This window comes from Rousettus aegyptiacus, unplaced genomic scaffold (genome assembly GCF_014176215.1).
Source record: "Rousettus aegyptiacus isolate mRouAeg1 unplaced genomic scaffold, mRouAeg1.p scaffold_m13_p_5, whole genome shotgun sequence".
In the NCBI taxonomy this organism is placed as follows: Eukaryota; Metazoa; Chordata; class Mammalia; order Chiroptera; family Pteropodidae; genus Rousettus; species Rousettus aegyptiacus.
In genome coordinates this window covers 97,737,207-97,763,985 of record NW_023416308.1, presented here as the reverse complement: position 1 = coordinate 97,763,985, position 26,779 = coordinate 97,737,207, and the positions used below count along the sequence as shown (strand labels likewise).

The 26,779-nt window shown below is 32.9% G+C and overlaps 1 protein-coding gene across 15 annotated transcripts in view; it reads left to right on the top strand.

Moving 5' to 3' along the window:
• DCDC1 (doublecortin domain containing 1) overlaps nt 1-26,779 on the top strand; it is a 358,252-nt gene that overhangs the window by 202,024 nt on the left and 129,449 nt on the right. For 14 of the 15 annotated variants that reach the window (XR_004950812.1, XM_036220546.1, XM_036220547.1 and 11 more), the window contains 3 exons: nt 1,379-1,439; nt 9,571-9,705; nt 10,112-10,257. Coding sequence is in view for 13 of the 15 variants with exons in the window: in XM_036220546.1 (XP_036076439.1) it covers nt 1,379-1,439; nt 9,571-9,705; nt 10,112-10,257 (342 nt within the window). In the remaining 2 variants the exon portion in view is untranslated. Of the gene's footprint in view, nt 1-1,378; nt 1,440-9,570; nt 9,706-10,111; nt 10,258-26,779 lie in introns of those variants that run through there. The other variant, XR_004950813.1, reaches the window with a different exon arrangement.

Genomic DNA, 26,779 nt, shown 5'->3' with positions numbered 1-26,779 from the left:
GAAAGACTGCCACAACTCCCCACCAATACCACTCTCACTCTACCCAGTGCTGAAATTGAGCAACAATTGTATTTATCTAAAGCTTGAGAATGGGATTCTTAGCTTACATATCAGTCATAACTTAAATGATGTTTTTTAAAAAATCATACGTATTAGAAATCTTCATATTTTCTCACATCTCTGCTCCCCTCTCCTCCATTCTAATTTCGCTTTCTTTTAATAGTGTTTCCCTTTTTTTATCCAAATTTGACATCTGAGAATTACCTGCCTACTGTCTCTAACCTCCACCCTATTTATTCAATCACCAAATGAGTTCTCCTTTTATAATGCTTTTCTTCCCCCACCTGCTCTCATCACTCTAGCAGTGCTTCCCAAATTTGGGTCCAAACTGTCCAGAGTTCTTATAATTGAAATCACTAATAATACCTAAAAATGTAGATATCTTGGAGGTCCAGACCTTCAGAATCAAAATCTGAGGAAAGGGGCCTAGAGACACACGTTATTATCAAGCACTCATTTCAACATGGCCAAGAATTCTTCACATTTTCTTCTGTAAACTGGATGTGGATGAGAGGATAATGCTCACAGAACCAGTTTTGGGCTGCTGCCTTTACATGTTCTTCCTGGATCACAGAGCACCTTACTTTCGAATAGAGCATTACCTGACACCTCTGATTCTCAACCATTGATGTTTCTGTCAAAACTCAGAGGCAGTAGGAAAAGTCTTGTTTAACATCCCATCACACTTAATTTAATTCATTTCTCTTACTTTTGTAAGGTTTCTAAATATTAATGAATAGATGAGTAGTTAATTTAGGCATGATTAACTTCATCGTATTTTAGTTTTTCCTTTCTTACTCAGACTTAGCTCAGAAAATTTGATATTTCTTAATAAATTTTTTTTTTTGTCTTTTCAGAAACAAGTGCCCGAGGTTTCTAATTTTCCATGGTATCATTTTCCAACCCATTTTCTTCATCCTTATATTCAATTAAACCTCTTTCTTTCTGTCTGGCTGAGGATCTTTTTGGGGAAAATTTTTACAATATTCTCAGTGATCCTATTTATTTTAAAATTCTTAATCACCGTTACCATTGCTAATACCCCCACCCGCTCCGCCACAACCACATCCACACACAACGCCCCTCCCCCCCCGACCCCCCACCATCACACACACCCCCACAGCACTTTGGACGCCAAAGAAATTGGTTGTCTCAGGGAAGGCTTTGGCTCCTGTGGTAGCAGTGATGGTAGAATCCTTGGAGAATGTGGGCAGTCCTCCTGCCAGGCGATATGGAAGATATTGCTTTTATTTGAAACCTACAAAATGTTTCAGTGTGGAGAAAAGTTGTCAATCTCTAAATTACATTTTCATTACAGACATAAAGAAGATGATTCTCAGAAGTGGGTGTTTGGAACTGACGGCTGCATTTATTCTAAAGTAAGGACTTCATAAAGCCACAGCTGTTATTCCTGTTTTTTGTTTCTAGATTTGTATAAAATACACTGTCTATTGTTGAGAGCAAGAAATGCTTTTTCTGCATAAATGATTTTACTCTGTGCCCAGAAGTTTAGAAATTAACTTAATACTTTCCTTTGAGGTTTTGTTTGACTAAAACACAAGTTCTCCAAAGCCAAAAATAATTTTCTCTAATATATTGCTATGAAACAATCCAGCATTTCAGGGCATCAGTTTCTTTCTTTCTTTCTTTTTTTAATTTTAAATTTATTTTTATTTTTTTATTGAGATATAGTTGACATATAACATTGTATAAGTTTAAGGTGTATAATGTGTTGATTCGTACATGTATATATTGCAATGTGATTGCCACCATAGCATTAGATAATACCTCTAGCACGTAATGATTATTCCTTTTTTTGTAGTAAGATTAAGGTCTACTCTCTTAATAACTTTGAAATTTATAATACATTATTGTTGATTATAATCACTGTGCTGTGCATTAGATCTCTAGAGCTTATTTATCTACTAGTAGCAAAAATTTGTATCCTTAACAATATCTCTACAATTGCCCTACCTCCCTGGTAACCACTGTTCTTCTCTTTCAATGAGTTTAGTTTTTTTAGATTCTGCATATAAGTGATATTATGTAGTATTTGTCTTTCTCTGTCTGACTTATCTCACATACCATAATGCCTTCCAGGTACTTCCATGCGGTTAAAAGTGGCAAGCCTTCTTGCTCATGGCTGACTAAAATTCTATTGTGTGTGAATACATATAAATATAAACAAAATGTATACCACATCTTCTTTAGCCATTCACCCATTACTGAACCCTTAGGTACTTAGATTGTTTCCGTATCTTGACTGTTATAAATAATGCTGCAACAAACATGGGAATTCAGATATCTTTTCAATATCCATATCAGTTTTCTTATTCATTAAAATGAGAAAATTGGCACTTTGGAGAGCTGGCAATGTCTACTAAAGTTGAGCATGCCTGTGCAGTCCAGCAATTCCCTTTCTCATTTAATGCTAAACAGAAATACTCGTGTATCTTAAGAAAAAGATATTTACTAAAATGTTCATAACAAGCACTAATTGTAGTGGCCTCAGTGGAGGATAACTCATGTGCTTATCAGCAGTAGAATGGATAAATAAATAGTATATATATATTCCATGGAATATTGCAGAATTGGATAACCTCTATAAAGTGCCAAATACTAAATATGCAGGGCTTTGTGAGCTATATGGTTGCTCTTCCAGTGTCTCAGCCCTGCCTTTGTGGCCTAAAAGCAGCCATAGACAATGTGTAAATGAGTGGTGTGGCTGTGTTTCAATAAGACTTTTTTTTTTCAGAAACAATAGTTGGTCAGATTTGGCTCACAGGCCATAGTTTTTTGACCTTGGAGTATAGCAATGCCAATGAACAAACTACAATGACCATAACAACGTATATGAATATCATAAATATAGTGAACAAAAGAAAGCAGATGCAGGAGAATACACACTATATGATTGAAGTTATTTAAACTTTAATGCCAGGCAAAACAACAAAGCTATTGTGTTAGAAGTCAGGAGAGTGGATATAGTTGAAGGAGGCTGGTGACTGAAAGGTGGCCTGAGGAGCACTGCGGGTGTATTGTGAGATGCAATTTTTGACTTGGATGATTAGTTAAACAGGCATTCACTATGTGAAAATGGGTTGCTTGTTTCGTTTATGATTTATGTACTCTTCTGAATGAATATTATGCTTATATAAGAAATTTCTTAGTAAATTGATGATATTGGTCTTGAATTCTCAAGATTTGCTTCCTATTCTGTGATTCCAAGTCTAAATAAAATGTTAGTCAACCATTGGTGCTTAAGAAATGCAAAAATTAAATTAATCACATGGTATCTGTTAGTGTTTGCCTCAGAATCCTGCCATCATGATTTCAGAACTGCTAAGTTACTAAGATGAATGAAACTGTACATACATGGTGCATTAATTTTTTAGGGCTGTTGTAACAAAGTATAAACCGAGTGCCTCAAAACAACAGAAATTTATTCTCTCACTATTCTGGAGGTTAGGAATCTGAAATCAAGGCATTGGCAATGCAGTGTTCCATTCGAAGGATCCTTCCTTTCCTCTTCATCCTCTGGGAGTCCGGACCTTCCTTGATTTGTGGCAGTACGACTCTAATCTCCCTCTGTGTCTGAGTCTTCACATGGCATTCTCTGTGTGTGTGTGTCTGTGTCCAAATTTCCCTCTTCTAATAAGCACTCTAGTCATATTGGATTAGGGCCTACCTTACTAATCTAATATTAATTTGATTTTATATCTACAGAGACCTTATTTCCAAATAAGGTCACATTCACACGTACCAGAGGTTAGGACTTCAATAGAACTTTTGGGGGGATGCAATTCAACCTATAATACATAGTGTGCCAATTACCAATATATTAACTTCTTTTCCAGATGTACCATTCATTGCCTGGCACCTGCTTCAGGCAGCTTCACAGCACAGTACAGACAGTGGGGCATCTTCTTGTGAACGGTTTCCTCCTTGAACATATTTCTCATGGGTGCTTTTTAGTGGAGTGTTACCAACTAGGCACTTCTCTGTAGATGGCTTTCTCAGGCTCCAAAGGCGGGTTTACTGTGAGTCCCACTGGTGCACTGCCTCAGGGACTTCTTCAATACCTGGAAGATGACTGTGTCCTCTTCCAGTGGGGCCTGGGCCTCAGCCGTGGGGCATGCTTCCTCCTTGGGCATTCTATCTCAGGCCTACTGGTACTGACTACTCCCTCTTTCTGCTATTCATACATTCTTTAGTGTTCTTTTTAATTCTTATTAGCTAATTTCCTATCACTCTAATCCTCTGTTACTAATTTTTTGTATTAAACTTTTCCTGTTCAAATTACTATGTGGTTTCAATCTTTTTATTTGACCTCGAATGATAAGCTCAGTACCTTTATTTATCTAGTGTTCTAGAATTTCAGTTGTTATTCCATGACAATGTACTCCATTTTAGAAGCTTAGAGAGTTTGATGCAATTTAAATATTAAAATTAATATAATAGCATTTCCCTGAGTAGTTATTTGTTAGCACACTGGCTAAAATCCCAACTCCATTCGCTAATTTGACTTGGACTATATACATTTTTAGCTCTGCTCTTATGCAGGGAAATTGTCATAGCCATCAAATGTCAAAGTATTTTAAAATTTACGTTTTTCTAACTTCATTCAGAGATTCACCCCAGCTTTCCCTTTATCCTATTTCTGACTCCACTATATTTGTGAGGCTCTAGGTTGATATGCAGACAATCACAGAAAGACTAGAGTTTGTACATCTTGGTAAAAATAAAAACTAGAATTTTGAGACTGCACCAAAATACCCTTTCAGCTCTAGCCTGTGCCTGCACACGAGGACTTCGTTTTGAGGCAAATCTGAACAGGGCTGACTCGCATAACTCAAGAACGTAATTCTGTTTTACATGAGTATCGTCCTTTCTGCCAACAGACACAGAGGAGCAGGACCAAGGTTTAGGTGTATTTTCTTTTTTCCTCTCCCAAAATTCGAGTACCTAAACATCCAAACCTACTCTGATGTCCTTTTTACCTCTCCTTATCTTGCAATTTATAATGTTCTAATTCCTAACAGTAGTATTGATAGCTAGCAAATAACGCATACTTTTGTATTTTAGACATTAATTTTAAGAGAATTTTGATTCTCAAAATTTTAATATTGCATTTCCAAACACAATCTTTGATTTTTTTTTTAAAAAAATTACAGTTATTCTAGATTCACAGAGAAAAACTATTTTTAATGAAGCATTTCATTCTTATTGAGGTTTAGAAATTTTAATTAGATCTAAATTTAGTCATATCCAAAACTATATCCATCTAGTTAAGGCTAAAATGGAGGATAATTTGATAATTATTTGCAGCTGGATCATAAATGGAGCTCATTCTATTCATTAAAAATAAAAAGAATTACTGCTTTAGGATATTAATAACTAATCTTGGCTTCACTACTTATTAGCTGTGTGGCCTTAGGCAAGTCATTTAACCTTTCCAAGCTTCACACTCTTTGTCTGAAAAATAGAGATATTAATACCAGCATTTTGAGTATTCGGCACAGATTCTGGCCTATTGATAGATTCTGGCATAACAATTCTAGCTAATTGATAATTTGTAGCTATTAATGATAATAATAATGAACAAATTTAAATACAGTATTACATTTTCTTGTTTTTACTTCAGTAAGTTTTTTTACTTTTGTTTGCTTGTTTTAAAGTTAACCATCCCTCTATTTATTCGCAAAAAGAAAAAGATTATTTCCTTTATACAAACTACTAATTTCAGCTAAATTAAAGATTTAGATTAGAATGTGGAACCAAAAAATACCTAGATTTCTAGAAAGCAAGAATGAAAGCATCTAACCCACAGGAATAGTAAGTAGATGTCTTTATGAACATATAAATAAAGATAGAATCCATCAAGGAAAAACTAATGGCATTGAGTATATGAAAAAATTTTAAAACTTATAAATACAAAATAACATAAACAAAAGTAAGTAGGGAGATATGGAAAATAAAGAAAAATCTTTGCAACATAAATGTTAGAAAATTGAATAATACTCTTAATATGTAATGCTCCTGATATAGCAATTATAAAAAGGATAAACACTTCAGCAGAAAAACAAGTGTAAAGGACATGAAATTGAAATATATGACAGAAGAAAAAAGAGCCAAACCAAATAAAAAATTTCAACCTCACTTAAATTTAAATAAATGTAAAATGATTATAGTTTTTTCTCCCTGTTAAATATGGAAAATTAGGAATATCCAATGTTGATAATGATCGTGGAAAAACAAACATATTCATTTCCTTTTTTAAATATTTTATTTGTATTAGTTACTTATTGCTGTGTAACAAATTACCCCCATATATAGTAACTTAAACCAACAAACATTTATTGTCTCCCAGATTCTGTGGGCCAGGAAGCCGGGAGTGGTATTGTTGAGTGTTCTAACTCAAGGGTCTCTCAGGAGGTTGCATTCAAGGTGTCAATGGAGGCAGCAGTCATTTGAAGATTGAGTAGCCTGGAAGATCTGCCTCTATGCACACTGACATCGCTTTTCTTCATACAATTTACCCATTTGAAGTGTGCCATTTAGTATTTTTCAGCATATTCACAGAGTTGTGTGTCCATCACCACGATCTAATTTTAGAACATCTTTGTTCTCTTTAAAAGGTACCTTGTCCCCCATTCTTTCTGCCCTCTCTCTCGAGCCCCATGTGTCTCCATAGATTTGCCTCTGCTGGACATTTAATATAAATGGAATCACACAGTGTGTGGTCTTTTATAACTGATTTCTTCCACTTAGCATAATGTTGTCCAAGTTCATCCACGTTGTAGCATGCATTAGTAATTTATTTCTTTTTAATGCCAAAAATATTCCATGGTATGGAAATATCACCTTTTATCCATCTATTTATCAGTTAATGGACATTTAAACAGTTAATTTTTTGTTGTTTCCACTTTTTGGCTATTGTGCATGATGCTATGAACATTTGTATGGAAGTTTGTTGGTGGATATTTATTTTCATTTCTTGCTGGTATATAACTAGGAGTGGATTTCTGGGGTAATATGATAACTCCATATTTAATATTTTGAGGACTGGCCAAACTGTTTTCCAATGCAGTTACACCATTTTATAATTTTACCATCAACGTATGAGGGTTCCGACTTCTTCGCATCCTTCTTGACTCTTGTTATTCTCTGTCTTTTGATTACAACCATCCTAGAGTGTGGGGAGTAGTATCTCATTGAGGTTTTGTTTAGTGTTTCCCTAATGATTAGGGATGTTGGGTATCTTTTCATGTGTTTATTGGCCATTTGTATGCCTTTTTTTGGGGAAATATCTTCTACTCAGATTCTTTGTTCATTTTTAAATTGAGTGATTTGTCTTTTTATTATTGATTTCCAACATTTTCTTATGTGTTTGATACACATCCCTTATCAGACATATGATTTGCAAGTATTTTCTCCCATTCTGTGGGTTGTCTTTTCATTTTCTTTGTGACAGTGTTTGTAGCACAAAACTTTTAACTTCTGTTGTAGTATAATTTATCTATTCTTTTTGTCACTTCTACTTTTGGTGAGGTCCCTTACATTTTTTAATAGACTTTATTTTTTAGAGAAGTTTTAGGTTCACAGCAAAATTGAGTGGAAAGTACAGAGAGCTCCCATATACCCCCATGTCCCCACACATGCACAACACCCCACTATCAACATCCCACACTATAGTGGTGCATTTTGCATAGATGATGAAACTACATTGACACATCATCACCCAAAGTCCATACTTTACAATAGGGCTCACTCTTGGTGTTGTATATTCAATGGATTTAGATAAATGTATAATGGTATGCGTCCACCATTATAGTATATAATAGTATACAGAATAGGTTCACTGCCCCCCACCCCCAAATCCTCTGTGTTCTACCTCTTCATCCCTCCCTTCTTCCTAACCTCTGACAACCACTGATATTTTTAAAACTGTGTCCACAGTTTTGCCTTTTCCAGAATTTTATGTAGTTGGCATCATACAATATAATATGTAGCCTTTTCACATTGGCTTTCATTTAGTAATATGCATTTAAGTTTCTGGAGTGCCTTATGTTTTTAACAGGCATATTTAGTTACACATTTTCTAACAAAGTTTAAAGTCATTTAATATCTCTTTTTCCAGAACAATATAAGGACCTTAGCATGCTTTATTCACTGAATACCTCCTCATATGTTTGGTTGGAACTTTAGTTCCACACCAGTAAAAAAAAAAAAAAAAAAAACTTGAGGCAGCATATCTAAGCTTAATGGACTAGTAAACAATCTGGATGGCACTGAGTACACTGCTTAATCTCCCTGTGTGTTTCCTCATCTTTAAAATGGATACACTAATAATAGCTATTTCAAAAGGCTATTGCAAGGATTAAAATATAAACATATTGTCAAGTGGGAAATTACTTTGATGCAATGATAGCCTCCAAATATACTCCTAAATAGGCTATCCTAAAGCTCATGGAACAGAAAGGTACATAGACCAAATTAAAATGCTCAAATCACAATTTACTAAATTGATTTAAAAAAAAAAAAAACAAAGCAAAATGTATGGGAAGAGAGATGGGCTAGGTTAACACACTTAAGGTGCACGTGAGTTAAAGGGCCACGTTACCTTAATATTCTCCCTGTGTTGCATCACCCTTCACTGCTGATGATGTGGTTGCAAAGACCAGAGTTGAAATTTGAGCAAGTGGATCTAACAGACAAAAGGTGCCTGAGACAGTGACACACACTTTCTCCATGAGAGAGCTGGTTGGCAAGTACACATGGCCAAAAGCTGTGGTCCCCATTTAGCCTGATGGGCAGCTATGGATTTTATCCAGCAGAATATCCAAAAGGAGAGGCAGCAATAGATGGCCAATTAAAGATCTCATGATTTTTGTGTATCTCATGTACTTCATTTCTGTTTAGTGTGTTCTAAGTATTTGTGGCTATGTTTGTTAGATAGTAAATCATGACTATTACATGTCTCTTTTTTTCTTTTACCCCTTTCTATGTTCATATATATATGTTCTACTTTCCGTCTGATACTTCTCAGGTTACTAACTTCTTTATCTATGCTTAATGCAACTAATAAATTTCATCTATCCCATTTGTTTTCTTATCTTCCAGAGCATAACTGAATATTCTCAAACAATATAGCAACTGCACATTACATGTATACAATATATTTACAATAATACCTTTTATGTAGAAATAACTTAATAAATGCTAGCTATTATTATTAATATATAGTTTGGCTTTAATATTTTAATCTTATCTCTCTAAAGGGGATGGTTAGCCATCTAGTTAAACTTGATCAGATTAAACAATTAATCAGAAATCTAATATTAAAGTTATTTTGCTTGATTTTGATCTGAAATTGATAATAAAGTACAAAGTTTATTAGCCAGACCTTTTTCTTATTAATACAATTAATCCTCCCATCATTCTAGTTGTATAGATTTTTGGCTGTTGCTTACAAGGCTGGTACAACTTTTTTTTTTTTCCATCCTACAGGCTTATCCTCAGTTTGTTCTGACCTACCTAGAGGAGCTAAATGTACAAGTGAATGTGACCCAGACAGAGTATCACATTCACAATGGTGCCTGGACCACAGCTCATCAGGAACATGGCAGCAGCTTAGCAGAAGAGGTCAGTGTAGTGAGCCAGAGGCAAGACAAAAATAGATCTCTAAAATGTTTTTTGAAAAGAGAAAAATGTTCACATTGTTTTTAGGAGGCCAGCACAAATTCACATCTTAATGTTACTGATTTTTAAAATTCATACACATAATATAAATATCCATATGCACATTAATATTTGTATAAATATCTCTATATATTTATATAAAGATGATTTTATTAACTACATGGTGATACATTATAACTTTTCTTAGGACTACCTTCTTTAGTTCTGGCCACATAAAAATGATTTATGAGCCAGTTGGAGAAGGCTGAAAGAACCATGAAAAGTGTAATGTTAAATTTTGGGTATATATAGTTTAGATATTTCCACTCAATGAAAATTCGCCACATTATTCCTATATTTTACTTATTAGGTTCTGCAAAAAAGTGCCAGCATCCCTGGTCTGAAGCAACTGCCAGAGCCTTCAGACGCCCATTTGATGCCAGAAGGTTCTCTTTGGGAGACAGTGGCACTGGTGAGGAAGCTGGAGGAGAAACATCCTAAGGCTTCTGCTCAGAGGTAGGGAACTGACAGAATGGAGCTTTATTGCTCAATGACATTCGATGTTTTCCTTCAGTTTCATGTAAGATTGATTTCTTGACGATTATTGAAATATCTCAAAAGCCCTTTGGCTTTCAAGCACAGTAGTTTTTGGGTCACATTTGATCAAGAGAGGTGACATTTATGTGTATTTCATTAAAGATCGATGTATGGTATTGTTTATAAGCATACTTCAGAAGGGTTGCTGTCTCGGGATCTTACTAAAATACTCTGAAATAACGTAATTAGGGTAAGGCAGTACCGAGCATATAAACAATTGTGAAAATACCAAGAGGTCTTTAAGAAAGCCACACATAAAAACCCTAATGTTCATGAGGAAAATATGCTATTTAGACCTGAAAATGAGTACATAACAGATGGTCTTAAGTAATGATAATTTAACAAATTGACATAATTTCTATTACTAGAATAAAACTAACATCGAATATTTTGCTAACCAATTGAAAATTATCCTTAATCAGTAAATGGAAACTACTTCTCTGATCCTCTTTATGAAATTAGAAAACTAAAGTTTATTGTTATTATCATTATTATTATTTTGTTGGGGTTTGGCATTGTAAATCACAAAATGATGTTATAAACTGCAATTTTAATATATAATTGTTTGAAATTAACTATTGATTGAAGTGCTCTTAAAGTAGTAATACAATTCTTATTATACTCATTAAAGTTCAAGAGAATTCCTAAGTTTAAATATTCTAACTGTGGATAGAAATGTCAGTTGCATGAAGAAATAAAGAAGATGACAGATGACAACTTTTATTTTCTTTAAAATTTTTTTTTCAGCCAGCTTTATTGATAAGTAGTTGACATATAACGTTGTGTAAGTTTGTGTGGAGCATGACAACCTTTATTTCAATTAAAACTATCTTATATTCTTAAATTATGTATTTCTGACTCAGAATTTGACAGGAAGGGAACATTTTTTTCCCTGATAACGAAAGTGATTCTTTTATTTATTATCTCTTTGTTATTTAAATCTCATACCCTTTGATTTTGTCATTTTGAGTAAGATAGGACATAGTCAAACAAAAATAACAAATTTAGTACCTTACCGTGTCATAGTTTGGGGGTGTCCTGGACCAGTATGAAAACTTCAGTTCCAGGTCTTCATTCCCAGCCACACATAAGGCTCTCAACTGCCCGATGCTCCACGACACAACCAGGCCGCTCTCCTTCCAGAGCACTAAGTCTGGGGAGCAGTGTTTGACGTTTTCATGTAATACAGGAGGTGTGAGGACACTGGGACACTGGACAACTCAAATGCTGTGTCTGAGGCTGTCGATGGATTCTCTCTCCAGACTTACCCGGCAGCCACTCTTCCCTTTTTGAGAGAGTGCTGGTGACTGTCATTATTCTCAAGGTTCTACTCGAAGAGGCACAGGTTCCTTCTGCTTTCAGATTTCTGAAACCTGTCTGGAGTTTTGATGTTTGTCCCAAGGCCCTGGCCCTGGTGGGTCAGCATGTGGGGACCTCAGTGATCACTCACCTACTTCTCTATGACTCCCTCCTTCCCCTGCCTGGAAATATTTTCTCTGAGGATTGAGGGCATTGGATAGTTTAGGGATTTGTCTTCTGGTTCTGTTGTTCTATCTCCCTGAAGCAATAGAATCTAAGGATGGAATGCTGAGAGAAGAATTAGGAAATGTGAAGCCTAACCCTCCCCCCAAACAAACAAACAAACGAACAAGAAAAAACAAAGTAGTTAATATCAGGTAACAGACCACAATACCTGTTTGAGTTGTTAGAATTAAATGTCTTTAAATTTCCAGAAATGTAGTAAGCAGTCAGTAAGTAGTAGTTATGAAAATGTTCTGAAAACAAATAGAGGTAGATAAGAGTTTTTAATGGGAGTTGTATTTATTTAGATTTGTAATTTTTAGTCAATAGGAATTGACTGGTAGTATATTTAGGATTTTATTTCATAAGAAATTTCCCAAGTCCCCAGGGCATTCTGCTGGGTTTGTGTCTCAGGCTACAACTCTTCTTTCTTTCCTTTTTTTCTCTTAAAGCCACAGGGACTTATCTGCATTTTCCTCTCCGCCCCCACAATTTACGACAATAGATGTAATTTCAGTTTCTCTCCATCTCTTTCTGTTCTTTAACAAAGTTATTTCGAGTAAAGAGTAAGTACTTAGAGCAATTACTTTCTTCCCATTTTGGAAGGAATTATTGGCTAAATTAGAACATGGTACCGGATTTGGCATATTGATTACTTTGAACCTTGGGTTGTCTTGTTAGGTTTACATGCTTTCCAAATATAAGGAAATCTGTGCATTATCACGGCTTCAAGAGAGAGATTTACATTTCTTTGCTTTTATCAATGATAATTTTACAAAATAAAGAACCAAATCACTACAAAAAATAAAGAAATAACGTGAAATGATCTGAATTGTAGAAATTTGAAAGAAAAAATAGAATTTTAGAGCACCAGGGACAACATTAGATTATTAATAACTCATACTGAATTTGCTTGAGTGATTTATGTGCATTATTTCCCAATAAACTATGAAGTATGGAAAACAGAGGTATTGATTTCTGTTTTACTGATAAGGAAATTGAGGCACAGAAAGATTAAGTTACTTGGCTAAAGCCTTCCAGCTAGTAATTTAAGATTGGCCTCTCTGAACCCAAAGTCTTATTGTTCTGCCTGACCATTCATGTTCTTGTTCTTGCAATTATTCCAAATCTTCAGGTTTTTAAACAGGGCCTATATTTTGACTGGATATCTTAGAAACACACCTTTAAATAAGGTGGACCAGTTTACAATGGGATTGATAAAAGATATATGAATATAAGCAGGTTTCAGTGGAGACTAAATAATGGGTAGAAAACTTAAAGGGGGACTCTGGACCTCTGATTTCTTGTTGAATCCAATCGTCTAGATTAGCTGATTTATAGAAGCTTGTATTTGGAGATTAGAGTTTTTAAAAACCATCTTCTAATAATGTGACTGTAATTTGTCATAATTAACCAAAGCGTTTCATGCCTCTCATGGTGGTTCAGGTCAGCTTTGTATATACTAAATTTGGTAGCAGGTAACTTAGTAGCTGTTATTTATTGAGTATAAATATTGAGTACTTACCACGTGCCAACTGCTATTCTAAATATTTATTCTTATAACAATGTGATAGACCGATTTACTTACTATCATAATAATATGGTTGTAGAGGTACTCTTATAATAAAAATACAGATTCAGAGTGGCTTTGTAATGTGCCCATTTACACATCTGGTTAATAGGGAAGATGGGATTAGAACCCACATCCATTTAGATCTACAGCCCATGCCCTTAACTACTGTTTTCTTCCTCATTCCTAGTAGTTTTTATTCTATTAATTTTATAACAGAATATCATCATATTGAATAGCTATATTAAGTTATTACTAAAATTTTATGCATATTACATTATAAAAGATTTGATTAGACTATTGACATTTTGATTTGTGTTCTTTGAATTATATTCTTAAAAAAACTGCAATAATCACTGCAAACCAGGCTCTTCCATTTACAGTCAGAATCATTTTATTTAATGTACGTTTCAAACAATTGTGGAAAGCAATCTGATTGTTGATCCTTTTTTTTTTTTTTGTAATGTAGAAAACTTCTTTTTCTGATTGAAGAGAAAGGAAAATTTCCTACTATGTAAAGTCCTGAATGGAAGGTTCTTACTTCACAATAGGTTATGTTTTTTTGTTTGCTTTAGTCACACTTAAAATATTTTTGCTTCCTCTGTCCGTGAGATATGGAAATATGGTTCTCTTTTTGCTCGGCTAAAGTAAGTTGTGTGCACATTTGATTCTAAATTTAGTCAAAAATAAAATAAATGTCTTATTCTGGCATCTTTAAGTGTCAGGAATCTGTTTGTTTACATTAATTTATCCAATGGAGCTCTTTATCCTTATTTAAATTGAATAGGGGGGGGGAAGGATTGGGACAACCGACAAAGCACACTGACCCAGCTTGTCACCCAGTGACCTGTGAGAAGGAAATAATGAACTGTGAGTAGCTGTCATCTTAACTGTTTCTGACAGTTTGCCTTTGGGCACATCTGTGTTAGTTGCATTGGAAAGGCCTTTGTTCTTTTCCCACTAGTGACTTTGCTAAGCGCTGAGGGGTTTGCCAGCTACTGTACTCCTAACTGGCCCCTTCCTTCCCAGGAAACCCAGCAGCTGCCACAGATCACACCGACATTTCTCTTCATGAGTCAACTTGGCATGTACTTTACTCTCTGAAAAGAGTACATATAATTTAAAGACGTTTCATTTTTTTTTAAAATTTAAAATGTAATTGAATGTCTTACGAGTTTTGAGACTAATTAAAAAGCAAGTTATAAAATATTTTTATTAGTATCCTCATTTTACATAGATAAATGTAAAGCAAAATAGCTAACCAGATGGGCAGGTTATATATATCAATAAAAATATTAATAATTGTTATTAAAGTTTAAAATTTTTATTTATTTATTTTCCAAATTTTAATAATTGAACATGATATCTGCAATAGAACAAAAATCAAGATATGTTGTAAAAAGCATTTTTAATGTAGATGCCTGATACATGCTTTATTAATAGGAATATTTGGACTAAAATAGGTAAGAATATGCTATTTTTTGCTTCACATTTTCCACTACTATTGTAAAAATAAATATCTAACAATTTAAATTTTAAAATATGGTAATATTTACATTTTAAAGTTAATCTAGTGCATAAAATTATTATGATCATTAAGAGATGTAATTTGATAAGGAACAGGAGTTTCTGCCCCCTGGTTTCCTAAAGTATCTCTACCATTTCAATCATAACAAAAGCAGAACATTCCTGAATAATGTATATTATACCGTAGGAGAATTGTTTAAATTAAAATCAAAGCCTCATTTGTAAAATATAATTCCTGAATCAGTTTTACATTTTTAACAATTGCTATAAAATTAGTCCTACTATAATTAAGTCTGGCTACAATCCATATGGAATAAACACTGAGCATTTGGTACTCACTTTATTACATTTACCCTTCCAAGAGAATATAAATCCAAACTATACTGCATTGGTCAATTTTCATAAGGCCTTTTTTCCACCCATGATAAAACAGAAGAAATGAACCTTGAAAGAAGTGACGTGCTTTTTTTTCTGCATTCAAGTTTTCTCTTAGTAACAGGTTTGAGATGTACTAAGTAAAGGAACTATTATAGTCCTCTGCTTTTCAAAGAAAGATAATTTAATAATAATGAGAAGTTCTTTAAACAAACAGATGATGATCATGTTTATATAAAATTGTAAAAAAAAAAACATTAAAAATTCAGCCATATACTAATTTTCTTATATTCAATAGCATATAATATATTACTCTATTAAATCATTTACGTCATCTTGCGTATAATTGATGGTAATTAGTAGCCATCTTATTTGATTAGAACATTCTTCTCATTTTATTTATCAAATATCAACACAATTTTTGTAGCGATAGTGAATGCAAGGGTTGGTTTCGATAATAGACTATCTTTTTAAGGAAAGTGGACTGTTTAAGTTGCCACACTCAAATTATTCTTTCTAGAACTTCTACCAATACAGACCAATGTTGATATAATAATTGCTTTTGATATTCACTAAATTCAATTACACTTTCTAGGAATAAAATCTCATATTAAGTTATATAAAATCTCATATTGGGTTTCTGTTCCTAGCTATTGAACTGCTCTGTTTTAAGCATTAATCTTTAGCTCTTTTATACTATATACGAGAGCTTAAAATTGTTTTGTGTTCTAGATATACAGAGATAGTATTTTTCTTAATTGGAAAAGTCAAATATCCTGATATTGGCTGATATTTGTGTTTTAGTATATTTTAAAATTAATTCTCATATGTTCTCTGTGAATTAAAATAAAGCAAACAGTTAATCAAATTGTACTTGCTTCTTTGAAACAAAGTCCAAATCAAGCAATCCAAAAGATTAGATTTGTATCATAAATGTGCAGTAATTCAGAAATTATGAAGGGCTTTCAAGTAAGCATTTTATGTTTAATTTTTGTTCTCACTAACATGAGGTACCCCAAATTTCAATTATGCTGCTTAATATCCATTCTAAAAATGTACTATTTATCTTTCTGTTTTGTTCAATATTATTTATACAAGCTATTCAAGGTAAGAATAGGAAACTCTACTCCTACTTTCTTCAAACGTGTAGCCCCCAAAGAATGACTGTCTAGTATTATAATAGTGAAAGTAGTAGGTAATAAGGGTTTAAATGTGAGTAATGTGGTAGACAAGGAGGAGACTGGTGGTGGAGGGATTATGAGGTTACCGTATATGGAATTAGATAAGAGCAGAGTTCAAGCAGTCAGTGACCTGTTAGTTAGTTTCCTAACTCGTTTATTTCCTTCTACCTTTTGCCCCTTACAACCCATTTCTACTTGATGGCCAGAGTGATCCTTTCATATTCATAAGTCAGATCATAGGAATCCTCAGCTCCAAATCCTCCTATGGCTTTTCATTCCCTTTAGAGTAAAACCAATGTCTTTAATATGTGTTAGATCGTCCAACTTTTCTTGGCCTGTGGTATTTCTCTGACCATCATTCTTTTCTCCCTTCCTCTGCTTCAGCCAGCCTAGCTTTCCAGCCATCTCTCAGACTTCATTCCACCAATTTTGAAGTCATATTTTCATCATAATTTTCATTTCATTATAATCTTTGATTCATGGATTATTCAGAAGTATATTTCTTAATTTCTAAACATATGAAAGATTTCTGGTTTATATGTGTGTTATTGACTTCTAGATTAATTTTACTGTGATTGAAGAACATTTTTGGTATGATTTCAACTCTGTTTTTTGTTGAGATTTGCTTTATGTTCTAACCAACATCTGGACAATTTTCATGTTATTCATATGTACTTGAAAAGAATATGTATGCTGCAGTTTGGCGGTGCAGTGTTCTAGTTATGTCAATGAGATCACATTTGATAAATGTGTTTCCAAATGTTGCATATATTTACTGATATTTTTCTTGGTAAATCATTTACTGAGAGAAATAAGGCTAAAATGTCCCACTTATAATTGCGAATTTGTCTATTTCTCCTTTTATTTATTAATTTTTTATTTTTATAATTTGAGGCTGTTTATTAGATGCATACGATTTTAGAATTAATCTTTATGTTATTTATAGAATGTTCCTCTTTATCCTTAGTATTTTTTAACTTAAAGTTTATATTCTCTCATATTAAATATAGTGGCCCTAGATTTTGGCTGATGTTTGCATGATATATTTTTGTATCTTTTTATTTTCAGATTCTATCTTTATTTGAAAGTGTTTTACGTGAATGCATATAATTTTTCTAAATGCAGTATGCCTATCTATATTTTTTAATTGAAGATTTCAGTCCAATTATCAGTAACATAATTACTGATACTTCTGGGTTTAAATAAAACATATTACTATTTGATTTCTATGTATTTCATCTAGTCTGTGTTCTATTTTTCTTTTTTTCCTTTCTCTTGGATTTGTTGAGTATTTTACATATTATTTCATTCCCTTCCTTCCAATTATCTTGGTTTACATATTCATTTAGTATTCTTTTAGCGGTTATCCTAGAGATTATACAGGCTTCTGTCATTAACATCTATTATAAATGAGTGCTTTTACCACTTCTCAGATAATTCAAGGGCCTTAGAATTTTTGTTTTCTGTATATACACTTTCTGACTAAATACTGGTGTATATTATAATTCTGTAAGTTTTTCAAACCCCCAAAGTATTAAAATTATTATTTTCTTAATCCATATTTATTTAGAGTTAGCCACATTTGTACCCTTCCTGTTGATCTTTATTTTTTTCTGTATCTATGGACTTCCATTAGGAATCATTTTCTCTCTATTGAATGAACATCTTTTAATATTTCCTGGGGTATGGCTCTGCTTGTCATGAATTCTCTCTATATTTATTTGCCTTTAAAAAAATCTGCATTTCACTTCTATATTCTCATTTTTAAATTTTTACTGGGTGTGATATTCTAGGTTGTCATATAATTTTATACAACACATTGAAAAAGTTATTCCATTGGTTTTGGCTTCTATTTTTGTTTTTAAAATTGAGAAGTCTTGTATCAGTCTCACCTCTCCTTTGAAGGCAATATGTTGTTTTTCTCTGGCTGACTTTAAGGTTTTTTCTTTGTATTTGATTTTTACTATGCTTTTCCTTAGTGGATTTTTTGTTTTGTTTTGTTTTGCTGTTATTGTCTATGGTTTGTATTTATAATACTTGTGGATTTTAGGACTTGAATATGTGGCTTATTGTGTTTTATCAGTTTTGGAAAAATCCCTGCATTGTTTCTTCAAATATTATTTCAGCTGCATTTCTCTTTTTTTCTCACAGGAACACTAATGATATGTACATTAGAACTTTTTTCTTTTTTTTACTGTAAACCCTATGTCTTTTATGCTCTCTATTTTGTATTTTCTCCCTTTTTTATTTTTATGCTTTAGGTGACTTTTTTTTTTACCTGTCTTTCAATGCATTAAATCTCTCTTCTTCTTCTTCTAATCTGCTGCTAAATTTACACGCTGAGTTCTTAATGTCCGTTATTGTATTTTCAGGTAGAAATTTTCCATTTGGCTCTTGTGGCCAAGAATATTATCACAATTTACTTAATCATTCCTCTGTTAGTTTCAAGTATTTTGAGTTTATAAATCATATTGTAACAAACATCTTTGGATCCTGTTCAGAACACGATCAGTCATTTAATTTCTGGACATTTGTTAACTTATTTTTTTCTGTCTGGAACTTTGTTGGATGCTAAGATATATAAAAATATACAGAAAAGTCCTTGATTTTCTTGCATTCATATTATCATAAAGCATTTTTCTACCAACTTGTGAAAATCTGTCTAAGGTTATAGAAATTATATTGATCATAAAGTTTGTTAAGTGACTTTTTATTTTCTGTTTGTAAAATTTATAACTTAGCTGATCAAATAAGGGGATCGAATTTGTACTTTCTAACAGCATTTTATTTTCTTTCTGCAACTATAAGCTATCCTTTATATTTTTCATGTTTTAAAATTGGACTGCAGAATTAGTCAAACTATGACATATGTTATCTTTGACTTATTTTTACTTTTTAAAAACAGAAATACCAGGTTTCCTCCTTTGATAATTAATAGTTTCTGCAAATACTTATTAAAGATAAATAATTTTGTTTTCAACTAAGTTATTTAAGAATAATTGTGTTGTCATACGTAAAATCATTTTAATTGCCCATCAGTTTATCATTTTGAATACAACTAACTGATAGTCCTTTTGATTGACTTGTGAATTTGATGCAAGGGGACTAACTGCACAGACAAAACTATACACCAGTATTCATATGCTAGAACATATAGATTTTAATATCAAGATTAAAATTTTTAGTTCCCGTTCCTAAACTTTGTTCATTGTATTCTTTTCTCTTCTATTACTTGCTAATACTTAAGGGTCAATTTATGTTAAATAATAGGCATTTGTTGCTCACTTTTATGTTCATTCATTTATTTGATAATACTTTTAATTCTTTATTAAGAGAGATTATATAGCTCCCTAATTGACATCTCAAAATCTGGAGTCAGCTAGCCTTGCTTCCAGTCCTAGCTCTTCTAAGAACTTACTGTGTGATTTTGAGCAAACTGCTTAATGTTACTGATACTTAATTTCTTCATATACAAAAGGGAATTAATAATTATTGTGAAATTTAAGTGATATTTAAGATGTTAAAGTTTAGCCGAATTCTTGGCAAACAGTAAATAGTAAGTGGTAGCTTTTATGATGATATTAATACACTATTAATAGTTTTGTTGTTAATATTAGGTGCAAAATATCATAAGGATGCAAAGTAATTCCTATCTTTAAAAATTCTCATTGTGGAAAAGCTGTGTATTGCAACATTTTTAAAGTTATTTAAAAAGTAAATTTTGAGTTCTCATTAAATACTCTATATTTAATGAGAACAGAGTATTTAAGTATGCCTTTTTAAAAAATTCCTCTGACCTCAAGGAATATACATATGCTAAATATACATATTCACAATAAAATAACTTAATAATGACAAACTATAGTCATTCTATAATAATGTGTTTTTAGTTTTTGTGAACTAAATAAATTGGGTAGATCAAATCACCTAGATCACCAAAGTGGAGGATATAAGTAGATAGGAAAGTCTGTTCTCACAAAAGTTAAACTTCATAGTTGGAGAGAGAATACAAAACCATTAAAACTCTAATAACTTATTATTTTTTATTATTTATGTTTATCATTAAATTTGGAAAGAGCAAATAAAAAGAAAGAAAATACTTAACCCTGGATTATTAATTGTTCTATATTTTCTTAGTGTTATATTTTTTGTTGTCATAGCTACATTTACAAAAATGCAGACAAGGTAATTTTCTGTGTTTGACAATGATAGAACACTAGCAGACATTAATATGTTATGTAAACATCTTTTCACAAGGTTAAATATATGCCAAAAAATGATTAAATATATACCTATGTTGTCATTCTTCAGTGTGAATCTTAATTTGTGTAACCAGTGCCACATTATAGGACATTAAAGTATTTCCAGGAATTTTGCTCTTATAAATAAGATGGCAATAAACAAGAGATAGAAACTTGGAACACAATGTGGATGTTCAATGATAAGAATCTGAAATATAATTTTCACACAACAGTACACGAGAAGTGCCTCCTTGCAAATGTATAAATTAGAGAAAGAACAGAGGGCTCTGTGTTTGGAAGAATTGTGGAGAAGGGTCTGGAGCTGAGTCTATGAGGATAATTGAGGTTTGTTTTGTTTGAAAGTCAAGGGAAAAACACTTAATTAGGAGAAACAGTATGATTCCTTTTTATTCATGAAATGATGTCTCCTGTAACAATGATGCATGACCATACAAATCTTTTTCTTGTGAAAATTGCCATTCAGCTTTGTTGATTTGAGAGTGGATCTTTTTATATGTTGCCTTTTTATCTTATCAGAACACTAGGATTGTTCTAATTTTTATTTAAGTTAGCTCATATATCAAGCAGAAAACTGTAATCGCAAGATAGCTCATAATCTTCTAGCAGTTATAAATTCTCTTGGAGTCACCAGAAATTTTGTTCTCTTTTTGTATCTTTAATATCACAGATGCCAATATTTTTCTTTCTTACCGAGGTCATTGAACTCTGTAAGGTTAATAGGAAGCTGAATTTTGATAATTTTATTTACTTATTTTTAATGATTCTGGCTCTGGCATAATTGAACCCATGTCTTTGCCACTGTGAGAACTTGACAAGTGAAAAAAGTTTCCAATATCTAGAGATAAGTTGGGGAAAGTATGTCCCTTAGTATTTATTTGATGTGTATCATATATGACTACCAAGATGCAGGTATTCCCCCAATATGACTGAAGCCATCAGGTAGTGCTTCATATTAAAACATAAAAAACCTTTTCCTATGAATGGTTGAGCATGGAATACTACTCAGCAATAAGAAGGAATAAACTATTGATACAGCAAAGTAGATGAACCTTAGCAAAATTATGCAGAGTGAAAAGAGACAGTCTCAAAAGTATACACACTTTATAATTCCATTTATATAACATTCAAAAAATAACGTAACTATAGAGAAAGGGAACAGATTAGCAATTGCCAGGAGTTAGGAATGCTTGTGGGTATAAATGTAGCCTTGTGATAATTGTATAGTTGAGTATCTTGATTGTGGTGATAATTACACAAGCCTACAAATGTGATAAAATTGCCTAGACACACACACACACATTAGCAATGGTGTGTCAAATCTTTGAATATGGCTTTTCTTTCTGCCGCCATCAGGAAAAAACTCTGCTTTTAAAGGGGCTTGTGTGAGTAGATTATGCTTATCTCCCTACCTGAAGGTCAGCTGTGCTGTATTATTACATAGCGTAATCATGGGAGTGACATCTCTTATTCACAGGCTCCAGAGGTTAGGGTGGGATATCTTTGGGGGCCATTGTTAGAATTGTGCCCACTATATTGCTACTTCCAGTATAAGACTAGTTTAGATAATTTTTCATTTATTTTCTAACTGTAGAAATTCTGTCATGGTCAACACTAACATAGAAAGGAAAAAAAAGAATATAACATTTATTGTATTCAAAAAAATCTTTACATGCCTAACAACCTAATAATTTAGGCCAAATAGCCACAATAATTTAAGAACACATATAGTACTTAGAGTAGGGCCTGGGTTGCGACATAGGAAGGAAAAATGTAAAATTTGCATGTGACGTAGTGACAGTAACTGTAATGGGGCTTTCCACTTATTGATGATCAAGATTTGAGAACTCAACAACATAACTAATACCTGTTTATATTGATTTGGACACTCAGTTGTGGGGAATAAAATTCCCAATGCAAACTGTCTTAACCAAATGTAATCTGAAAGAAGTTCAGAGGAAAAGAAAGATTGATTTTGGTACTAAACTAATACTACTGGACCCCATTTTTTCTCAATTTTGCCTTCAGGACTCATGAAGAAGGAACATGGTATCGGCAGCTTCTGCCCTTAAATATTCTCACGTTTTAGGGCCGCAGAATTTCCAGAAATACTGGCAAGTCTTTAAATTAGAAACAAAGCCTCTGCAGTGTGAGTTCCCATTTCATACTGTGATGTGCAGAATGGCTCGGACCCAGGTCATGTGTTCCAACTCTGGCATCAGGGGTGGACTCAGCTTCAGTGGAACCACATTGACCAAGACTAGGGGAGAACCGGTTTCCGGAAGGAAAGCAGGGGTGGGTTGCTAGAGGGAAAGGGAAGTAAAGGATGCTGGGCTGCACATGCAGGAATGCCCACAGTAGCGTCTTTCCATTCGAAAGATATATATGTATGTGTGTGTGTGTGTGTGTATATATATGTATATATATATACACACACACACACACACATACACAAATATTTCAACTCAGTTCTCTAGAAAGAAGCAGCAATAATGGGCTGAAAGGAAACCTGGGGAGCTATTACAGTGGTATTCAAATTGTGCTCTGGGGAGCCTTGGTGTTCCTCTGCGGCTAAAAAGGAAGGAATAGAAAGCTTAGTTAGTACAATTCACAGAAGAAACTGTACTTTTCTTCCTGCCACAAAACCTTTAAAGAAAAAACTAGCATTTGCTAGCATTTGTTTATTCTAGAACCTGGTATAAAACTAGTATAAGGTGGTCTCTGATTTAGCACAAAATTATATGTGTGATTGTCATAAATTATATATATTAATATTTTACTACATTTACTTAAAAAGCATAAAAAATGCTGTGTTCTATTACATGAACAAGTTTGAGGACCATTGATATAGTCCTGTCTTTTCAAAGTGCAGGTGAATAAATTGAGGCCCCATCCTTCATGTTTAATGTTTCAATATTATTGTCCTAGTTTTATCTCACAGTTTTGGAGAACTTGATTGTTGGTGGAAAGGACAGTAAATTAGTAGGGATAGGAAGACTAGAATGTAGTTTCTAATGCTTAATAATAAATAATTTTATTAGAATTTAAGTTTTGTTTGTAGGCTTTGCTTAAAATAGCTAATTTAACAGGATATTTGGTGACAAAATTTAGAAATGAGATTAGGTTATTTAGTCTCACTTTTTGTGTGAATATATAAACACAAAATCTTCTTATTCCTTTTAGTGTTTTTACTTTTAGTTTTTATATCAGAGGCAATAAGATGAAATGGTCAAGGAGAAACTGGAGTCAGATTACCCGAGTTAAAAAAAAAAAAAATCTTGGCAAAGCCCCTCTTCTCTTTGTGATTTAGTTGTTAGTTCTGCAAGATGAGGTGTGATTCCTCAGAAGATGGTTGTGAGGATTAAATGAAATAATACATGAAATCAAGCCATAACATAGTGTATATAGTAGATAAGAGCAGAGACTTGGGAGCCAAATTCCCTCAGTCCAAATTCTACAAAGCCTTGATCTAGTTACTTAACCTCTCTGCTTCCATTTTTTTTATTCGTAAATTGGGAATAATGATAATACCAACCTTATAGGATTGCCGAAGATTAAGAGAATGAATGTTCATAAAGCATTTTAGAATAATACAGGTAGGTTATTAGTACAGTCACTCATATAAAATGAGTAAGTCCCAGTCACACCCGATCAGCTTCCTTTATTTTCTTCATAGCACTTAGCACTATTTAAAATCATTCTGTTTTCTCATTTGTTATGTCTTGTTGCCCATCTTTCCCTTAAAAATTTAAACCACATGAGGACAGGGACTGTCCCATCTCTTTCACCCCTGTATACTCAGAGACTTGAACATTCCTCTCTACACAGACATGATGAACTCAAGAAATATTATTGACTGAATTAGTGATGAAAACTAACAATATAAGCCGAAATCCCCCTTAGTACTTTAAATGTAATACTGCTACATGATAATGCATCCAAATGAGAAATCTTAATTCTTTTCAGTCCTTACCTGTATTTCTAAATGAAACTCCAAATTTCCTTGATTAGCTAGGGTATTTGGCATTTATGACATGCATCAGAATGCATAATTTGCTTTAGGATCTTTAACATACTATAAACTCCTTGAGCAAAACATGACTGAGATATTTTCTCTTGTTCACATGAACACATACAGTGCCTTGGCATTTTACCACATTAACCCAAGAGGAGTTGCAATTTATTGATGCTACTGACCTAGCTTTTCCAGCTCACAGCTGTTTCCTGTTATAGTGTCTGACCTCTGGGATAAAACAGGGTTTAGAATGCTTTCTCATTTGTTCTATGTTTTATTTTTTTTCTCCTGAAGTATAACTAACTGATAAAGTCAACTATGAGATTACCTTGTATTTTAGCACCAAGACCTTTCAGTTTTTAATTATTGGTAATTCACAAATAATAGCAATTTATTATTACAAGCTTCTTTTTGCCTTTCAGTAGAAAATATGTGGACTTTTTATTATCAGTTAAAGTCATATTTGAAATTAATAACATTCAATTCAGATTTATGAGTTCCTTTTGTGTGTCAGTTCAGTACTAGCACTGATCGTATATTCTCTTATATAATCTCATAAAAATTCTCTGAGGTAACTATTATTTCTACCATTTTTTTCTTATGAGGAAAATGATGCCCAGAAAATTAACCTGATGTTCTAGGGTCAATTAGGGTCAACCAGTAACTGCAGAGCTATGATTTGAACCTTAAGCTCCAGAAGCTATATCTACTCTTTTTTCCACTATAGCAGTGATTCCCAGACCTGAAGCATCAGCATCTCCTGGGACTTTTCCGGAAATGAGTTGTCAGGGCCTGCCCCAGATTTGGGGTGGAATTGGGAGAAGCAATCTGCATGCATCTTCCAGCTAAGACAAGCTAAAGTCTGAGAATCATTGCACAAACACACAAATATGCACAATTCAACTTAGCCAGGTAGATGACTGGGTGAATTAAATGACTTTCATTTGGGGGATATATGTAACATTTATAAAATTTTCAGTTGCATTTTCCTCCTCAAAAGGTAAGGCTCTATTGTATCTATTTGTACACTTCTTTATTTTTTTTCATCAAATTCAGTTTTGATCGTTTTTTTTTTTTTTTTGCATAACTGTATCCCCATTTTTAAGTGGTCACTATTATTTTCAGTTTATTCCTGAAATTTACTGTTGTGATGGTTTGACCTATCTTTATTTGTTATCTGATAATGTTAAATTTTTCTTTTTATTAGTTTATTTTTATCTTCGTACTTTGGGGTTGTTAATGATTGTAGGCCTGTTTGAAATGCAACTAATTATATATTTTTTGATACTCAGTAAGCACAAATGAGTACATCAGTTTGTTCTATTTCCCCAGAAATCATGTGACTAAATCACTTTATTTTATTAATGAAATTAATATTTATAAAACAACTATTATGCCAGGCACTGTCGTAAGTACTTGTTATTAATACTAATTTCCTGGTTATTTCTTTTTAAAAGAGTAAATAGTGTCTGTAAATAATAGCATAATACTCATTATCTTTGTTAATATCATATTACTTAAAATTTCTCATTTTTTTTTGTTGTTCTATAAAGACCTTATTAATTATGTGAGTTCCTGACTTATTTCTTCCTGTCTCTCAAAAAACAATACTAAGATTTATTAAGTGCTAACCATGTCTCAGGCCAGGACTGCAGTTTGCATTTATTATCATATAAATTTGAGTATTAAGATTATCCCCAGTTTACAAATCAGGTGACCAAGAGAGAGTAGATCTAATCTAAGATCAAAGAGCTAGTACGGAGGAGAGTCAGGATCTGAAACAGGTTGTAACTTAGAGCATGGCCTACCTTTTCAACATCTTGCCTCTTATTATATTTTAAAGGCCTTCTTAAAGCATTATTTTTATATGGCCCATTAAAGTTTTTTTGATATATTTTCCTTTGACTTTTTCTTCATCACTTCAAATCCTAAACTTAAAAAAAATCAAAAACCCTCTAACGAATAAAGCTCTGTAGATCAAGGATTATAGCTT